The sequence below is a fragment of the Enoplosus armatus genome, chromosome 1, assembly GCF_043641665.1.
Source record: "Enoplosus armatus isolate fEnoArm2 chromosome 1, fEnoArm2.hap1, whole genome shotgun sequence".
Taxonomy (NCBI): Eukaryota; Metazoa; Chordata; class Actinopteri; order Centrarchiformes; family Enoplosidae; genus Enoplosus; species Enoplosus armatus.
In genome coordinates, this window is record NC_092180.1 from 2,245,102 (window position 1) to 2,265,002 (window position 19,901).

Sequence of the window (19,901 nt, forward strand, 5' to 3'; positions counted from 1 at the left end):
CTTTCCCTCCCTTTGTTTGAACTTCACAGTCTAACGAATAGAGTTTCTGATTTTCACCCACTTTGCGGCTCAGAGGTAGTTTATTAATTGAGTTATAATGGCTGCCTGCGCCCCACTCTCATATTCTCTCATATTCTGTGTCAAAGGAAGTTTCTAATGAGGGAGATGTACTGTGTTTGCACATACACTATTCTTACTCTGTCTGTCCGTCCGTCCGTCTGTCTGTCTGTTTCTATATTTAGACGTGTTGGTAAGATGTGTGTGTGTGTGAGTGTAACTAAGAATTAATGTAATGTTAGTCTCCTGGGCTCTGCAGTCTCCAGACCGTCCCCTGTGAGCAGCCAGAGCTCTGATCCATTCTGCAAGCCAGCTTTTGTGTAGACAGACTCCTGCCTCTTAGGACACACACACACACACACACACACACACACATGCAAGACTGATGAAAGAAGGAGACACTTCAGCAAATGATTAAAGCGCGAAAAGTCTCGGGCAGAATTTGGGGAATTTAGGTTTTTGCCTAAAATGTTTGTTCACACAAACCAACATTTATTCGTTCATGTTCAAACACAGTTTTCAGGCTCACGACACTGAACGAGCTTCTTGTCTGTGAATGTTAATGTCAGTGATTGATGGTTCATGGTCAGTAGTGATTATCACAGATATAATGACATTAGTGTGTTTGTTGAAAATGTAAATACAGATCTCCATTACGTAGTTTCACTGTACATATACAGTATATAGTACTATAAAGTGTGTGTGTGTGTGTATAATACCAATGTATTATATTTAGAGTGTATGAGTAAAATGTGTAATAAGAGTTGCACTACGTTAACAAAAGTTTTTTTAGCTGCCGTCAAAATAATTTTATTAATCGATTAATCATTTTAGTGATTTATCACATTAAAATTTCAAACATTTGTTGGTTGCAGCTTCTATAATTATTTTCTGACATTCAACTGAACAATTACTCCGTTAATCAAAAGACAATCGATACATTAATTGCCAGCAGCGACAGCATGTGGCTGGTAATTAATCATCATTAATAAGTCTGTGTGTGGTGTTGCGTGTCTGTCTGTGTAGAGGTGTGTAAAGGTGTGTAGCTGAGATCAAAATGAAGGTGAGTTTGAAGATGGGTGTGCCGGAGAGCCACTGCAGATACAGCTATTAAACAATATTCATCATGTCAGTCCTTCTAATCAAATGAGAATCCCAAATCTAACTAAGTGTTAGTCCATCTCTCAATACTTTCTGACTTTCCTACCCTGTCTGTGGCTCTCAGCTCGAAGCCCATTGGTTCTGACTGGAGGAAATAGTGCATTTGTGAGGGACTATTTTCAGCGGCGGATGAATCCACTTTTGGTGCTCCAGAGAGTATTTGGGGCAGCAGGACAGTGTGTGTGGGATTGAGTCAAAATAAACTACAGTGTGTAATGAAGTCAATCAAACCTTATTTATATAGGACCGTTTGTGCAAAATTGCACTATAATGTGCAAAACTATACAATGAAGAAGGCCAGCGGAGCACAGCAGAAGAGGGCGGAGTCAAATAAAACGTCTTTTAAAGGCGTGTTCAGATCGTGGATCGTTCTTCTCCGTTGACGCTCGGCTTTTTCTACAGTTTCTCTTGAAATGAATAATTTCTCCAGTTCACCGTGTTGGTTTCTGTTTGAATTTGAAAGTTAAAGTTTGGCTGCTGCTGCAGCATCAATGGAAGTCTTCAGCTTGATGTTAGAACTGTTGACGTTGTTGTTACGTTAACGTTCACTTATTTCACCTCAGCAGTCACCAAAATCTGTTTCTGAACAAATCTGAGGCGAGAAATAAGAAACCCAGTTACTGAATCTTCACTCGTATCTACAATTTAAAAGTTTGTTCCCACTTTCACGAGGCGGGGGGGGGGCATTACTTCTGCTAAGCCTGGCAGGGTATACTGCAAAATAAATCCATTTGACAGTTTCATACTGCATACTACTATGAACAGCAGTTTTGTCGTAGGCGGTTCTGAATACAGCCTGATTCACATCTGTGAACTGGTCTGGAGACACCAGGCTGGAGTAGAGCGTAATTGTGTCTTTAATATGTGACATCCCTCCTCTCTATACGTCTCCTCCACACTCCGTCCTCCTCTGCTAACTCAGACTGAGTAAGTGCTTAAAATGCCTCTTGCTAATGTTCCCTCACCCACCCTTTTTTGCATCATTCTCTCCTCTGACACATCTGAAACTCTGTGAGTCAGTTTGACTTCACTTAAAGGCTGAGTAGCTAAGAACAAAGCCTCGAGCTTCACCACAGACTGAGAGTGTGTGTGTGTGTGTGTGTGTGTGTGTGTGTGTGTGTGTGTGCAGGTGTCCATTGCGACAGTGTGTGTCAGGAGGGAATGTGGGGACCCAACTGCACCTTCAGCTGCACCTGTGAGAACGGAGGCTCCTGCTCCCCAGAGGACGGCACCTGTGTGTGCGCCCCCGGCTACCGCGGCACCAACTGCAGGAGAAGTGAGGACACACACACACACACACACACACACACACACACACACACACACACACACTTCATCTCACACATCCTGCACAAATCCCCAAAATTTGAGCACAATTGACAAATAATTCAATAAAAGTCAGATCTCAAAACACATTAGCATTAGCGTTGTGACGAATGGACCAGCCACGAGTCTGTGCATCCATAATATGAAGAAATGGTTTTCCTGCTGTCAGATCAGTTACGTGTTCCTTCACGGCTTGAGAAACGTTCTGTAACACTTCTTTGATAATGTCCAAATGCAATTTGCTGCAATGTGGTGTGTCACTGAGCTTAAACAAGGATTTACAGAGTTTGTTAGAAGTAGATTTTCTCTGAGATACGACCCTCCTCACACCGGGATACGCCGGCACAATTCCATTTCATTCATGCTGTTGGACACGAACCGACAGGAAATTTGGTGTGAGGAAGGTTTATGAACGAAAGCGTGTGTGTGTGATTAGATAAAACGTGCAGATCTTAGTGAGCGGAAGCTCTTTCTTTAATAATTACTAATGTGATTGTCTTTCCAGTACCTTGGAGAGCCTCACAGCCCAGAGCCCTGTGGAGTTTTCCTGTAAACAAGCTTTCTGTTTACATTTGGTTGTTACTCACCAAAACACATTGTGTGTATCCTTGAAGTCTCAAAAACACGTCGAAAGCATTTCATCCCTCGTAAAACATATTCTAAACGATGGAATATGCACGTTATCGCCGCCCGTAGGTCAGTAAGTACAGTGGTGTGAAACGCGCTAAAAGTGGTCAGAAACTCCTCAGTGAATCTTTAAACTCTGAAATCTTAATCTGCAAAATTACAGCCAACAAATGAACGTAGTGACAAGAGCAATATGATCCCTATAATCCCTCCAATATGAGAAAAAGTGGAATGTGTGAACTGTAGCAGCGAGCTAACATTCACTATAAAATGAACTCAAAGCTTGTTATTGACCCCAGCGATGCTTTATTTATTCCTTCAATGGGACTAATTCTCTCCTTTTAGTTTAACATTTAATATATCGAGACCAACCAGCAAGCTTAATCACACTTAATTACAGGACTTTATTTTTGGATCCGATGCTAACGAATCTCTTATGAAACCTTTTAACTCTTATTAGCAAAGGAAAACGTCCATTTAGCAGCTCTCAGTCATTTTATCTGACCGTCACTGGTTTCAGATCAGATAGTTTCTAACAAACATTAAGTCAGTAGCAGCTAAAATGAAAAGGATTCATTTAAATGAAGTTTTTGTTGATCACATCGACGTCAGTTTAACAATCAAACATTTCAATCTGGTCGTCTTCAAACCTCTGACTCAGCACAGGAGGCTGCAGCTGTTAATGGAATATGTCAGATACCTTTAATGAGCGTTTCATTTATTCTGCTGCTTATCTCAGTTTCAGGTTGCAGGTAATTATTTTCGTTTCTGCCTTCTCAGCCGACCAAAGCCGATGAAACATCTTGGGAGTCGTTTTAGTTCAAGATTCAAAATGGTTCAGGTTCCTCCTTGAAATCCAGCCTGATCTGTGAACGACAACAAAGTGAAGCGTCCTGCAGCCGCGTGGCTTATTTCTCATCTCCACTGTATTTAGATTAACTTTGGTGGACAGTTCAAGAGAACTGTCCACTGTCCAAGAGAAGTGTTATGTTTCCATAACCTGAAAACCACAATCCAGCACCAGTGAGAGCTCAGTGAGGGTTTCACCTAAAACCTGGTGGCCTGTTGTCCAACCTGCCTGATGCTGCTGGCTGTGTGTGTGTGAGTGTGTCTGACTGAATATGTGTATATAACGCACACAGCAGCTCTCCCCTGCTTCTCCCTGCGTCGCGGTGATAAATTTAAGGGCTCTCGGTTCACAGTTAAGGCAATTATCTTAATTAGGAAAATCCAGTAGCGCGAGAGAGGCGGCGGACCAGCCTGCACCAGCTCGTCTCACCACTTAGAGTTACATCAATTAAAGCAAATTAAAGGCCTCGGGAAGACGTACGAGGGAGGATCTGTGGTGGGAGGGAAACAAAGCAAAGCTAATACAGCCAACAGGTCGGGCCCCGGACAGCACACACACAGATCTATAGGTGTGGTGGACACGTGGACCGATATTAAGCTTTCATATATGTGGAGTTTAAAAAAAACGTAGCTTAGATTGGGACTAAGTGGACCATGAAATCCATTATTAGAACTAATCAGAGAACTAATCAGAAGTTTCCCTCAGACTCGGAAATGGACTTCTCTCTCTATCACACACACACACACACACACACTGTTCACACACATCCTTCTAACTGTGGTGTGTGTGTGTGTGTGTGTGTGTGTTCTCTGCAGCGTGTTCACCTGGTTTCTACGGCCATCGCTGCAGCCAGTCGTGTCCTCAGTGTGTCCACAGCGACGGGGTGTGTCACCACGTCTCCGGTCACTGTGAATGTCTCTCCGGCTTCTTCGGCTCTCTCTGTAATCAAGGTCAGTTCTGTTCGGGCGTCTTTGTTCCCGCTGCTTCCCCTTTGTTTGTGCGTCTGTAGTGTCGCTGCAGTGAGAGCAGATCAAAGAGAACAGAAGGGAAACTGAAATGAAAAGTGGGACTCGGTTGTTCCAAAATACAGCTGCATAAAAACATAATTATTATTACGCCACTTTATGTATTAAATTGATATTATCCCTATTTAGAAGCAGGACCCTGCAGGCAGCCTCTCCTATTATAACTTATTTATTGTTATTAATTTTTATGTTTTTACCCATTAACCCTGCGCACAAAGCCAAAGCCCTTGAATGTCTACATTTCATTAGAAATTGTAGGTAATGAAAGAGAAAAAAAAATAATCTAGACCTAGAGCTCATTCGGTGGCCCTTTTTAAAACTTCTCCCACCTCCTCGGTCTATCTGAATAATCTTTTTGTCAGGTGCTCCTGTACATCATTATTTCAGTATGGTTTAGCTCCTCTGCAGGTTAAACAGGTGTTAATTCTCCTATGAAGGCAGTTGGCCCAAGGTTCGTTGCCAAGTCGAATTTTAAACAGTGAGACAGTGGAGGAGCGCGCTGTGAAATATTCATCATCATTAAACATGAAGACGGCCTTAGTTATGCCCTGTCCTACATTAGCCATTCTGCTGGCCGTTGCATCTTTGAGCAGGCCCGTAGATAACCGGGCGGGCCTTCATAAATCAGATGTCCGGCATGGTGGCTTTTATCCGCCTGAAGAGCCGGTCCCGCTCCGTCCCTGGTCTGATGTTTGAAACCCTTTTGTTCCAGCTAATGATGTTATTGACTGGTGAACCCTCACAGCGTCAGTTGCGTCTCAGAATAAAAAACATCTCCTTGTGTGTGTGTGTGTGTAAGAGTTAAACTTTAACTGAGGGTTTTAATGAAGATATCTAAATGTATTTTTCAAGTGGAAACATGTCCAAGATGTAAAATAACAGAAACGTCCTCTCAGGGAGGATGAACTCTGCCGCAGCCATCATTCATTATCAATAAATCCCAACAAAACAAAAATCTCCTCATTTAAAATCTTACGGAAGCCCTGAGAGGCTCGTGAGAAAATACATTCTGGAGTCTGAGCTAAATAGTTTTCTCTGCTGTGTTTCTGACTTCAGAACAGGATCATCTTTAGATGATCTCTAAAGTTCCTTCATTTTATTTTCCTCTGTGAAACAGGTGGAGGAAAGAAGGTTTGGCAGGATCATTCTTCCAACTTTTATTTTCATCCATGAAAACACAAAATAATTGAGGATTCAGGATCTAACATAACTGCTGCTGCTACTAACGGCACATTAGCACCGATTAAAATACACTTCTACCAAAAGAAAGACATGACAGTGATGTTACATAACAATATACAGTATGCACCTTGTTTTCAGAGTGATGGAGAAATTAAAACCCTCCTGAAAGAAAACACAAATGCTTTTAGTCCTATTTACAGCAGGGAAGTAGTGGTGCGGCCTGTTGTGGCCAAAATGAGCATTACAACAAACACACACACCTGTTTTCACAAATGAAAAACAAACAGAAGGAACAAAGATTATCCTGGCAAAAAAAAGTTTTGCCTCTCAGGGCTTCCGTACAAACTCAACACACACACACACACAAAACAAATCAGGACTCTTTTCAGGTTGCTGACTCTTTTAGGAAGAGAAATGAATGAAATTCACCCTCAAAAACATCAAGATCATGAAACACATAACCGCTGCTCCTCAGGAATGTCTTTATATCTGCACGCGTCAGCTGCTCGTGTCATGTCTGTTTACTCGTGTTAGCATTTAGAGCGCTGCAGGAACAAGTTCCTATTTCTACACTTCCTGTTCCCTCGTCTCCAAGTCAGCGGGTTTTCTGAATGGGTTTTTGGTCAGATGCCTGAGAGTTCAATGTCTGTAGATACCCCCCCACTCCTGAATTTTGGAGGTTTTACGCGTCTTAAAAAACAGAAAGTGTGTTTATACTCTATATCTATCTGTCTATATATCTATATATCTGTCTATATATCTATCTATCTGTCTGTATATCTATATATCTGTCTATATTCTCTCAAAGTGAAGCTCGGTGGTGGTGACGGTGAAGTCATGCGACGTGGTGTAGTTCCTTTGTAGCCTAACGTTAGCTTTTTACTTCTGCTGATTCCATTTACGCGTAAATATCATAAATATTGCATTCAAACTTTTACCTAAGTAAAGGTACTGAATAATGTTTATCATATTACTGAATAATAATTATTGGTGCATTAATGTGCACATGACTTTAGCGTTGCAGCTGGTGAAGGTGGAGTTTTGGTTGTGAATTTCACTGAAGGATCGAGGATGCGTCCAAACTGCAGCTCCGTTAGCATCAAGCCGAAGGCGTCACGTCATGACTTAAACCTGCTTTATGTGAACGGATCAGATGATCAGCAGCATCATGAATGTCTGAACAGTTGTCGAGATATTTCACGCTGGACCAAAGTGTTGGACTGAATGACATCACCAGAGAGCCACGCTGCTAAAAACTAACTAATGAATAAAAAGAGGAGCTCGTCAGGGAGCTGCTGAACAGTCCCTCTCCTGCTAATTATTTCTGCTGAACTCTCCTGGTTTCATGAACGTGTCCTGTACGTATGGTACATCACTTTGATCCAGACTTTACAGACACTAGTCAGACATTGGTAACTGTTACATAAGTGGAGGGACTTCATTAAAGCATTCATAATGATCTCTATTGTACTCGTATTCAGAGTAAAGAATCCCCTTCTGGCTTTTATTCTTCCAGTGAAACAATATGCACGGCTGGCTAATGGCTACTAAAAGCATCGACGGGCAGAACCTATTAATGAAGGCAATACATTTTATGTAACAGTTGGAAAATGTAGTAAAATGCAAATGAGCGGAGAAGAGTAATGTAAAAATAATGAATGTCTACATAGCTCATATATATATATATAATGTATTTATCTTATTCAACTGCAGCCTAAACATTAACATTAAGAAGAAATAGCACACATTCATAAAGCTGTAATACGACTTCAGTGTTTTATGAATACAAGCAAACATTATTATCACAACACAACATACAGGTTGTGTTGTGATAATTACGCAATGCAAACACTCATTAAACATTTGAAAGCCTGGTATCATGTCGTTAAGGTCAAGGTAAATGCCAGGTCATGATATTTCTAACTTTTAAACTGCTTTAAGCTGTTTAAAAATGTCATGAGAGAGTTTCTCAGCCTGCTTTTGTCCTCATGAGATACTTTTAACTTAATAAACACGTTCCAGTTAAAACCAAACTCTACATTGATGTATAACATGCAGTCGTAGCGGTGTGTCCTCTCGTGCTAATTCGAAATAATCAAAAAAAAGCCCCAGAGCACATTAATAAGCGATCAGGCTCGTCAGTATCTGTCTCAATATTTTATCAGTGTAACCACATTTAGAGAAATCTGAATATAGAAAAGCAGAAATATTACATCCTTAAGCAACAGGTTGTGCACGCCCTAAACTGATTAACAGGAAAATAGACTCACTGTGCAGAGAAGCTGCTGCAGCCCTCTTTAGGCGCTCTGGATGAGGAACTTGGAGCACCAGCGGACTCCCTCGTCCTGTTTCATCACATTAGAAACAATCAGCAGTGATGATTCGCTTCACCCTGCTGCATGTTTGGAATGATAATAATAATAATGATAGTGACTAACATGAGTTTTGTACTGAAAGAGAAGGTCAGTAACACTTCCTGTTGACTGTGAGTCGTCTGAAAAGAGATTATTATTATATTATTATATTCAAATGATTATCTGTTCTACTTATCGTTGTATGTTTTGTGCCCCTTCTTGTCTCTCTCCCACTCCATCATTACAGTTTGAAAAATACTGAGTAGAATATAATAAAAGTTAAAAGTGATATCATTACCTCTTATTTATTAAGGTTTTAGTGTCCCTAAAATCCTTCATATTCGTACAGATCTATTGATACTAATTGCCTTCATTAATGGGGTGTTACGCAACAGTAAAAAGATGTCGATATACTGCCTTTATGTGCTGTGTGAACTTTTTATTTGATTTTATTAAAGAGAACTAATCATCACAGTAATAAAACAATACCAAGCCTTGAACATTTCCTTCGCTGTCAAACAATGAGCCTCGAAGAAAAGGAATCAGGAAGTAATCACATGACTCCTGCAGTGTTGGATCAGGTCGGTCCATGAGTCACTGTGGACAGTTCGTCCCACGCAGACCAGCGCTGATGTCTGTTCAGTGTTCTTCACGTCGTTGGTTAGTCCATCAGTTTAAATGATGCGTTCTCTGTCAGTATCTGAACCCTCAGCACATATTTAAGGTCTAAATGGACTTTTACGTTTACAAGCCTAAACTTTAGCAGCTTGGCTCCAGGGATGGCTTCGGCCATTCGCTCCTTCACGAGACTGAAACGTCTGAACAGCTACTGGGTGGATTCGTGTTCCTCAGAGGGTGAACCTCATTGACTCCTGGGGATCCTCTGACTTTTCCTCTAGCGCCACCAGCAGGCTGACGTTTGTGGCTTTCATGATGAATTGTAATAAATTTAGTGATCCTTTGACAACATTTGTGCAACACTTGCAAAACGAATGACTTTGTGTTTAGCGCCAATTAGCTTACATGTTAGCATGCTAACATGTAAACTAAGATGTTGAACATGGGAAACATTATATCTGATAAAAATCAGTGTTTTAGCATGCTGACGTTTTGTCGACACGTTGTGAACACGTTAACATGTTGACGTTAGCATGTAGCTCACAGCACGGCTGATCCTCGTGGAGCCGCTGGCACGGCTGTGTCCCCAGTCCAATATGTTTCAGAAGCTCTTCCTAAAGCCTTCCCAACAACGAATCAACATAATTAAACATCTTAGTTATGTGACAAACAGTAAAACTCGTCTGTAAACATTACAACATGACTACATTATGTCATTTTATTTTTGTGCTGACAGACTTTATATAATACAGAATATTGTTTGTTATTGTTTTTATGTGATCACTCAAAGTTTTATATTATATTTTTGTATTATCCAGTGGAGGAAAGTAACTCAAGTACTGCACACAATATTGTACTTTTTACTCCACTACATTTACTTGATAACTAGTTACTTTGCAGATTAATAATAATTAGTAATACAAAATATCGTCAACAGATAGATTATGATGTGTTATTATGTGTAAAGACTTTCATTGATCATATATAGTAAAAAAAAAAAAGCTGCAACATTAAAGTTGCATCAATAATTATTATTCAGTAATATGATAAACATTATTCTGAAATAGGCTATTCTGCATAAGATGCTAATACTTAAGTAAACGTTTGCAGGACTGTTGTAGCGCCACTTTCATTTTATTTTTTACTTTTACTTTTTCTAACACTTACACTCATAATGACTAACTGTGTGTGTGTGTGTGTGTGTGTGTGTGTGTGTGTGTGTGTGTGTCTCTCCAGTGTGTCCCAGTGGAAAGTTTGGTAAAGCCTGCGCTGAGGCCTGTTCCTGCACCAACAACAGCACCTGTAACCCCATCGACGGCTCCTGTCAGTGCTACCCGGGCTGGATCGGCGACGACTGCTCCAAACGTGAGACGCAGCGGATCGCCTCACCTCTGATCCACCTTCAGTCTTTGTGTTCTTTATTCAGCTCATTGCGCTCGAGTTGACCGTGAACCAGTCAGAGACGACTGGGGGGAAAAAAAAAAACAAACAAGCTTAAAGGCAGATTGGCTCTGACATTAATTATCCGTCGTCCATCGAACAGAGCGACCACAATCACTCCATCACTTGTGAAGCTAATGAAGGCACAGACCGTCCTGATCCCTGTCTCGTCCGGGCCTCAGGCTGCTGACGTTTGTTCGTGACGTTTGAGATGAGATGGTGTGTGTGTGTGTGTGTGTTTCTCTCTCTCTAACTGTGTGTGTGTGTGTGTGTTATTGGCAGCATGTCCTCAGGGCTCGTGGGGTCCAGACTGCATCCACACATGTAACTGTCACAACGGAGCCCAGTGCGGCGCTACAGACGGAGAGTGTAACTGCAGCCCTGGATGGACGGGACTCTACTGTACTCAGCGTACGCCTCACACACACACACACACACACACACACACACACACACAGATCTAATTAGGGAAACAGTGATACACTCTGTGACTGTTGTGAGCGCTCATTACAGAAGCAGTGGAGCCACAGAGCTCCCCTTCTTTGAATATCTCATGCCTACACCTCCATCTGGTGGCAGATCAACAAACTACATGCCTGAAGACGTTCACTCCGTCCCTCCCTGCCGTCTTCTTTTCTTCGTGGCCTAGAAACTGAGTTTGGTGCCACCATTCGAATACTGTTAAACAATAATTGAGTAGCTAAGAATCCTCTTTTCAGGAAACAGAGCCGTATTTTAATCAAGTCATATTTTTGACATGTCATCCATCACGTCCACAGACAGACTCCATCGAGGTTTCTTTCACACCTGTAGTTCAGTTCTTCTTGTAAACAGGGTGCGAACATCAGGTTGCTTGTTTTGCTGTAGTGTCTGCAGGTTCTCTGAGGAGCTGTTTAAAGCTGCCTGAAATGCAAACCGGGTTTGGCTCGATCTGCAGAGATGATCCGTGTTGGTTCCAGATTAGCCAATCCAAGAAAAGCGGCTTTCCGAGCACGTCTCCAGATTCGTGGATCATCTCTCAGTTTGAGGAGTGGAACAGCTGATGTTGAAAAGTGGCACTTGTAAGGACATGCGGTTGTTTTGCCCTTCAGGCTGTCCCACGGGCTTCTACGGCTCGCAGTGTGCTGAGGTGTGTCGCTGTCAGAACGGGGCGGACTGTGACCACATCACGGGACAGTGCTCCTGCAGGACGGGCTTCATCGGACAGAGCTGTGAGCTCAGTGAGTGTGTACATGTACATGTCTGTACATCCACAAATTACATGACGTGACAGGATACACATTATCGACCCCCCCCCCAGGAGCAGACATGATGACGTGTACTGTGAGGTGATATACATTTGTCAACCGTCAAAGGTTTTCGTTTATACCTTGTGTCTCTGGGTTTCACTGCTTTATGGCAATATTTTTAAAACGATGTTTGAATCAACGCGATAAAACTCAGTCAGGCGTTTAATTTGCTGGATGACTATCATGATATCAACTGACACACACCATGATAGAAGGTTTAAGGTTACTGTAGCCACAAAACAAAAGTGTGTGAAGTATAAATTCTGCACATTATCAGCTCACGTGGATTTCAAAGTGTCCAAGATGAAAGTCTGAGGAGAGTCGACCCACAGTGGGACTAAGTGACTTTAACTGAAGTTAAAACATCAAACATTTGATTTGGTCATTATGAGTTATGAGTTTACACATGACAACCGTAATGTCCGTGTGTCCACCTGTAAGATCTAAAGACTTGTTAAACCTCTGCTCCGGTCCAGAGTGTCCTGCGGGGACGTTTGGTTACGGCTGCCAGCAGCTGTGTGAGTGCATGAACAACGCCACCTGCGACTACGTGACGGGAACCTGCTACTGCAGCATCGGCTTCAAAGGCATCCGCTGTGACCAGGGTGAGAACTAATGGCTCTGTGAGGGGGGGGGGGGGGGGGTTGTTTGATGCTGCTTCTTTCTGTTGGTTTGGATGGAGGTTCAATAAGATGACAGGGGAGACTAAGAGACTAAAAAGACTTGAGTGTTTCTGTAAGTTAAAGGTACAAAGAGGTCTCTGATGGACTGACACGTCCACCGTACCTTTTTATCTTGTTGAACTTTTAGTTTGTTGTATTTGGAGTTCCTCTCTCGTTTAGCATAGCGTGACGTGTTGTTAGCATTGTGTGTATGTGCTTTGATATACTTGTGCATTTTAAATATGACTCTTCTGAGACTTTTGCACTTTAGTCAGCACATGCACACGAAGACGATCCAACAACTCATGGAAAGTCTTTGAAAGTAAGTTAGTCAAAGTTACAAACACTGCATCACAGGCGGGTCAGTTAGCAGCGTCTGTGAAATGTGATGTTTTCAAAGCAGCACGAAGCAGCGAACAGCTACAAAACGGTTAAAAAGCATGTGTGAAAATGATTAAAAGACATCATTTGAAGCCACTGAGTGTGAACAGTTTTGACTTTGCGACTCCCCTGCAGCCATGCCAGCAGCTCTGTGAGGCTGCACTCACACAGCGGCGGTTTGAGCTAAATGCTAACTTAGACATGCAAACATGTTCAAGATGACGATGCTAACATGCGGATGTTTAGCAGGTGTAATGTTTACGATGTTCTCCACATTAGTTTAGCGCGTCATTAGCATTCAACCTTTGGACGCCATGAATGTCTGAACAAAACTTCATGGAAAAAGTAGTCGTTGAGATACACATAGTTCTTAATATACGTTAAGGGGAATTAGTCAATCTAGGCCAAACACAGATTCATTGTATCAGCAGAGGGATATCAGTCACGAGTTCAAAATAACCAACAGGGATATGAGCGAACTGTGAGGACTTTTATTTAGAAAGAAGAGGAATGTGAGGATTGTACTGTGTTAACGGAGCTCAGCTTCATGAATGTCTCAATACCTCAGACTTCATGTAAAAGGCCTGTTTTCCTCAGCGGCCCTGATGATGGAGGAACTGAACCCCTACACCAAGATCAGCCCGGCTCTGGCATCGGAGCGGCAGTCAGCCGGCGCCGTCCTGGGCATCATCTTCCTGCTGCTGCTCATCATGGCCATGCTGGGCCTGGTGGTCTGGTTCCGCTATCGGCAGAGAGAGAAAGGCCACCACGTGCCCAGCGTCACCTACACGCCGGCCCTGCACATCAACTCCACCGACTACTCCCTCTCAGGTAAGACCTCCGTGTCTCCGGTCCTTCTCCTTTCAGGTCTCTCTTTACACATCCGGGCGGACTGGAGAACCTCAACCAGGACTGGAACAGATTATTTCACCAGTGATTGTTTTTTTTTTTCCTGGTTAATCGTTCAGTCGATAAAATGTCTAAACTAAAGATTTTCAGTTAACAGTTATAAAAAACTGAGAAAAGAGGCTACAGTCGATCGACTTAACGATTAATCAACTAATCATTTCAGTGCTGATCTGCACTGTATGAGAATGTGAATGTAAGTGAGTGTCTGTGTAGCTCTTTACCTTCTGTGGCCAAAAGCAGGTGAAGAAAATGAATGAAGGTTCTACGAGTTCCTCGTCTTTGTTCCAGCTGGAGTTCCTTCATTTTAAGTGTGTGTGTGTGTCGGGTTCTTGGCGCACTGTGTGTGTGTGTGTGTGTGTGCACGTGCATGTATGTTATGGTGGCGTGTCGAGGGGCGGATGTAAGAACGTGTGCTGATGTCATGCGGTGACAGCAGGGCTGCAGTGCACAGGCCTGCTCTCCTCTGCAGAGTCCTCTCCCAGCAACAGCTCTGTAGGCCGCTGCTTCTCCAACCCCAGCTACCGCACCCTGGGGCCCTGCACCTACGCCGCTCACTACGCCAAGCCGGACAAGAGGAGCTCCGCCAAGGTGGGTCTACGGACTTCCTGACGTTCTCTTGAGGAAAGCTCTCAGTTAGTTTGGGCTGCAGGATGAAGCCACTATTTTGCAGAAGGTCACAGATGTGATATCAGACGCAAGTTCACCCAAAACAAAAGATATGCACGATGTGAACTGCATTATGTCAGGACAGAAAGGCTGCAGGCGTAGCGACCTAACACGTTTTTATAAATAATAAAATAATAAACACTCGACTTTACTTTGACATCAGGTTTGGATGAAATCTTTATATCTTACAACAACATCCTGTTTCATCTACAAAGAATTACACTTTCGTCAGGACACGATGCTTTTTGTCCTTTCTTATAGAAAGTTTTGTGTGTCTTTCTAATGTGTTTTCATTCTTTGTACATTTCCCAGATAAAGAAGAAGCGGCACAGGAACAGCGCTCCAGAGTGGGGGGCCTACTGTAACCTCAGCGAGCTGGGTCAGTCGGGGTCTCTCCCTCTCCTGCTTTGTCGTTTACGGCTGTCAATGTAAAGCTTCTGCTAAAAGGCCTAAAATGGTATTTTTCTGCAGAGAGTGTTCTGACGCTGCAGGTTTAAAATCTACAGCCCCGACTGAGCACAAGATACAAGACCCTCAACCACCACAACAAACATATGAATTCAATCATTATATTTATATTTTATTGTGTTTATTGGAAGTTATTGCCAGAAAAGTCTGTGTAGAAGTCGAGCAGTTCACTTTAATCCAAGTTTCTCCATAAAAAGTAATGAAATACATTTTAAACTGCTGAAAACGTGGTTTCAAATACGCTCGACTGAATGTGTAACAGTCAGTCGCACACTCTAGCGTGTTGTTTATTGAAGGTTTGAGTCACTGAGACTCTGCAGACGTAGTTTGTGCATGTGAAATAACCACATGTTCTTACTTTGGTGGGATTTTAGTCTTTAAAATGTAGAAAAAGTGAGGAAATGTGAAGCATGTAAGTCGTTTGATGAGCGTACGTGTCAGAGGTGAAGGAAGCTGCTTGTAACAGTCGGTCAGTTCATAAAGACGTCTTCTCTCTGGTGTCTGTGCAGGTGTTTACTGCATCGACCGGCGCTACAGCTACCACGTGGAGCCGCGCTACAGAGGTACAGTGTGAGGCGGTGTGTGACCTCATCAACCTCTGACACCCCAGCCAATCCTCTTGCTCGAACAGCCCCCCTTCAGCCAATGACTGCCTCTCTTGCACTTTGAACCTCAGCTCCGTGTTGCAGTTCCCTGTGTTGAAAGTCTCGCTGCATGTCCCGCGTAACACGAGGTTCAGGCGTGACGTCCGCGCTGCTGCAGCAGCTCTGACAGACACGATCTGATTAACTGTGACAGCAGGTGTGAAAGGTGTGAAAGGTGCACAGAGCTCAGGGTCCAGGAAGTGCAGCCTGTGCATCATTAGGTGAACAGAAAGACACGTCCACCACATGAGGTCACGAAGAAGACGTCTTCTTCCTCATCAACCAGCTTTTCTACAAAACCTGACATATTTGAGTCGACTGTCTGCACACCAGACGAAGGCAAATAAACTACAGAAAAACCCGACAGCTTCACTGCTTTAGCTTGAAACTGCTTGAAAATCTGGTAAAACTGCCAAATGTGGGGTCTTAGTATCTAAATCTGATGATCATTATCAGCCAACGGCACAGAAATGTCTTTTTGAGACCAAATGTAAAATTATATTGAATTGAAATTTATACAAAACTACGTGTGATCACATATGAGTTAATTCTTCAAACGTAAAAGTGTATAAATGGACGTGGTTATGTAACATACTGTTAAAATATTTAGAAAAACAGATGAGCCGCAGGATAAAATGTGGTGCAGCAGCGAAAATGATTCTGATCCGGCTGGAGACGATTTTAGACGTTACTTCCTGAGATAGTAGAACGATAAATCGGCCGTTACGAGCTTTATCGGTATCCGTGTTCACGTGAGGCGATAAATCAGTGACCGAGATGTTTGAGGTCTTTTAGAAACAGTGTCTACGTTACATAGTTTGTCCACCAGAGAGCGCTGACGAGTCCGTAAAATGTCTCGCTCAGTACGTATCTTGGTCACAATTCTTTAAAATAACGAGGAATCCTCATCAAAAAGGTTTATGTTGTGTGTTTACGTAAAAAATCTCTATTGGCTAATGTATTGTAATTGATTATATCAGTATTGGTACGTGATGGACTTTCTTGTGAATCACTTTTCTAAAAATGTTCACAAACTGCTTCAGTATCAGAAGAATGTGTTTTAAAGCAAAGAGGAAACAGCAGAAAAGACAAATCACACAGGAATGGAAACTGAACATCTGTCGGTTTAAAGATCCCAAAGTCTCCAAAGATAAAAATATCTCTGAATGTGTATAAAACGATGTTCTACACATCTACATATTCTGTATGAGCACCACTAATGTAATCAGCACACAGCGATTGTCCAAAGCGTTTCTTCTAACAGAAGTAGAAACGGCAGCGTGAAGAACAGCGTGCATCAGCTCTCCGTGAGAGGCAGACTTTAGAATTGAAGTGCTCCGTGTGCAGGAGAAGAGCTGCAGCATGAAGAAGCTCACAGATCTGTGCCCGAGTGCTTCCCTGCAGAGATGAAATGACTGTGTTTGATTTGATCTTGTTGATGTGAACCGACCAGCGCTTACAGGTGTGTTTGTGTCTCTGCAGGATGAATCCGACTCCTCTCCTCTGTGTGCTTTCCCTCTCTGTGGGGGGGGGCGGTCCTCCTCCTGCTTTGACCCCCCCCCCCCCACCCCGCCATCACTCCCAAAACTCACCCGGGGAATCTCCCCTTCACAATAACTGAATGCTGTGTGTTTTCCTGTCGCTTGATGTGTTTATTTTAACCTGAACGGCTTTTGAATGTCACGTCTGTTGTGACCTCAGTGATGCAATGATTTCTTTAACAGGTGTGTTTCTGCTGATGTTTAAACATTTTCTTCTTTACAACAAATCCCAAAAATCACAACAAGTACCGTCAGAATCAGTCAGAGCAGCCATTTCCCTGTGGCATGTGACCAGAGCACCAAATGTGGATTAATCCGCTGCTGAAAGTAGTCCCCAACAAATGCACTATTTCCTCCTGTTTAAATAACGTGTGATTAATAAACTACAGTGAGCGGCTGTTTCAGGAAGCCACTGAGCCTTTTAAAGAAATGAAACCATATATTTGTGACCTGATTGTAAAGATGTCAGTCGGAACCAATGATCCAATGGCTGCGAGAGTAGAGAAGAGAGCGCCTCATCCTCTAAAAGCAGACTCTACAGAAATGTAGTTTGGAGTCAGCAGGAAATTTCATGCCGTCCGAGTGCTCTGACTGATAATGACGATCATCGGACATGAAATTGGTAACTATGGTGACTCTTGTGATAACCACGCATCCTGTTTGCAGGAAATGTTTCAGACATGGCTCATTAAAAATAGTTGTATAACCTTTCATCAGGAAATGGAAAAGCAGCCTTGTTTTGTCTGTTAGTGAATGAATATTGTCCTTTAATAAATATTAGAAATGTGAAAATTGGAATTTGGAGGTTTTGATCAGCAGCAATCAGCAGAATTCTGCATCAGTGACGGTTACTGCCGAGAAGAGTTTATACTCCCGCATGAGTCACGCTGCATCATATCTTCACACGCAAGGTTAAAGGATCCATGTGGTCTTTCTCCTTTAGACTACATGAAGGGCTCCCTGTCCAGCACCTGCTCCCTCAACAGTGAAAACCCGTATGCCACCATCAACGACCCCCCCGGCCTGTGCAAACACTCCGAGAGCAGCTACGTGGAGATGAAGTCGCCGGCTCACCATGAACACATGACACACTGCTGCTCCGCCGCCATCATCACCACCACCACCACCACCACCACCGCACCCACCAAGAACGTCTACGACATGGGTATGTGTAAGCCGGGGGGGGGGGGTATTATTATTATTATGAATACTCACTTTACTTACTCACTTACACTTACAAGATTTATACCACGCTCACATCTGGTTAGCTTAGCTTAGCATAAAGAGTGAAAACAAGGGGAAACAGCTAGCCTGACTCTGTCCAAAGGTAAGAAACACCATCAACTCTAAAGCTCACTGACCGACACGTAATCTGCACAAAGACCGAAGAGTGGAAACGATGCATTGTGGTTTTGTGTGGGACTATGTCTTGGCTGGGGGCGGTGGTTGCCTGGCAACCTCATGATGCAGGAAGTGACTGCGCCCGGGCAAGAAGTAGTCTAGTCTTTATGCTATGAAAGACTAACTGACACACACACAAGGAAGTAACAGTAGCACTGGTATGGTCCTTTAAAATCATGTCTTAGTTTTACAAATAAGTTAAAACTAATGATTATTTTCATATTCGATTCATCTCAAGTATTGTTTTTTTATGCATTATGCAATAATATAAAACTGAGAAAAGCAGCGAATCCTCACGTTTGAGAAGAGAATGTTTGATATTTTTACTTGATGGATTAAAAAAGTAAAGCTTCGATTGACTTAGTGACTCAATCATGTCCTCCTCTCTGTCTCGCAGAGCCAACCATCAGCATCGTCCAGGGGGCCGGCGGGGTGGTGGTCCCCAGTTACCCTCAGAACCCGTACGACCTGCCCAGGAACAGCCACATCCCCAGCCACTACGACCTACTGCCTGTGCGCCCCAGCCCCTCTCACAGCCACAGCCTCACCCTGCACAGCCACAGCCCCCCGCTGCCCGGCAGCCCCACCAGCTCGCTGCTCTAAACCCAGACTGGACACTGGACCAGTGCTCCCAGTTCATCCAGAACCAGGAAACTGTGAACTGGGACATAACGTGGAAAGATGGAAAGATCATGTGTGTGTGTGTGTGAATGAGACATTTTATCAGTGTATTATAACGGTCTGAGCTGTCTTTGTGCCAGTCAATACTACATGTTTGTGTTGTATTGTAAATTCCTCCTCATCAGCAACATGTCAATCGAGGGATTCTTCTCGTACGTGTGCACGCGAGGATGCCTTTGTTCCGGTACGCTGAAGACGGAGAGTCCAAGTGACGGAGTTACTGGTGTAAATTTGCCCGCCCTCACACCTGGATTCAGTGGATCCACCGAGCTCGTACGATGAAGAAGCATCACGTGGGCATTACTTCTGCGCAGCGCCAACAAACTTGTGTGGACAACTCTGGAGAAAACAAGGTTCTCATCACTCCGATATTCTCCCAAACAAACGGACAAAGAAAAATATGTGAATAAATGCACTCAAACTGCAGTCTGGTCAGATTTACACTACCTGTACAGTTCTGGTATTTTTACACATCGTTTCTTATTTCCTGTTTACATATTTAAAGATCCTGACAGGATCCATATTTTCTCTCTGAAAAGTTATCTTTTTGTATGTCCTGTAGACAGAGTGGCGTATTGGCTGTACACTTACTGTACACTAGTGATTATTATTGTGATTT

At 43.0% G+C, this 19,901-nt stretch overlaps 1 protein-coding gene across 2 annotated transcripts in view; it reads left to right on the forward strand.

The window, feature by feature from the left end:
* The window catches only part of LOC139291408 (multiple epidermal growth factor-like domains protein 11), a 71,406-nt gene extending 52,202 nt beyond the window's left edge, over positions 1–19,204 (forward strand). Inside the window, exons 13-24 of one of the 2 annotated variants that reach the window (XM_070913464.1) lie at positions 2,348–2,494; positions 4,837–4,971; positions 10,437–10,565; positions 10,923–11,051; positions 11,732–11,860; positions 12,406–12,534; positions 13,570–13,803; positions 14,315–14,469; positions 14,860–14,926; positions 15,525–15,578; positions 18,144–18,365; positions 18,999–19,204. In XM_070913464.1, coding sequence (XP_070769565.1) covers positions 2,348–2,494; positions 4,837–4,971; positions 10,437–10,565; positions 10,923–11,051; positions 11,732–11,860; positions 12,406–12,534; positions 13,570–13,803; positions 14,315–14,469; positions 14,860–14,926; positions 15,525–15,578; positions 18,144–18,365; positions 18,999–19,204 — 1,736 coding nt within the window. The remainder of the gene's footprint in view (positions 1–2,347; positions 2,495–4,836; positions 4,972–10,436; positions 10,566–10,922; positions 11,052–11,731; positions 11,861–12,405; positions 12,535–13,569; positions 13,804–14,314; positions 14,470–14,859; positions 14,927–15,524; positions 15,579–18,143; positions 18,366–18,998) is intronic. The other variant, XM_070913544.1, reaches the window with a different exon arrangement.
* Positions 19,205–19,901: the final 697 nt, after the last annotated feature.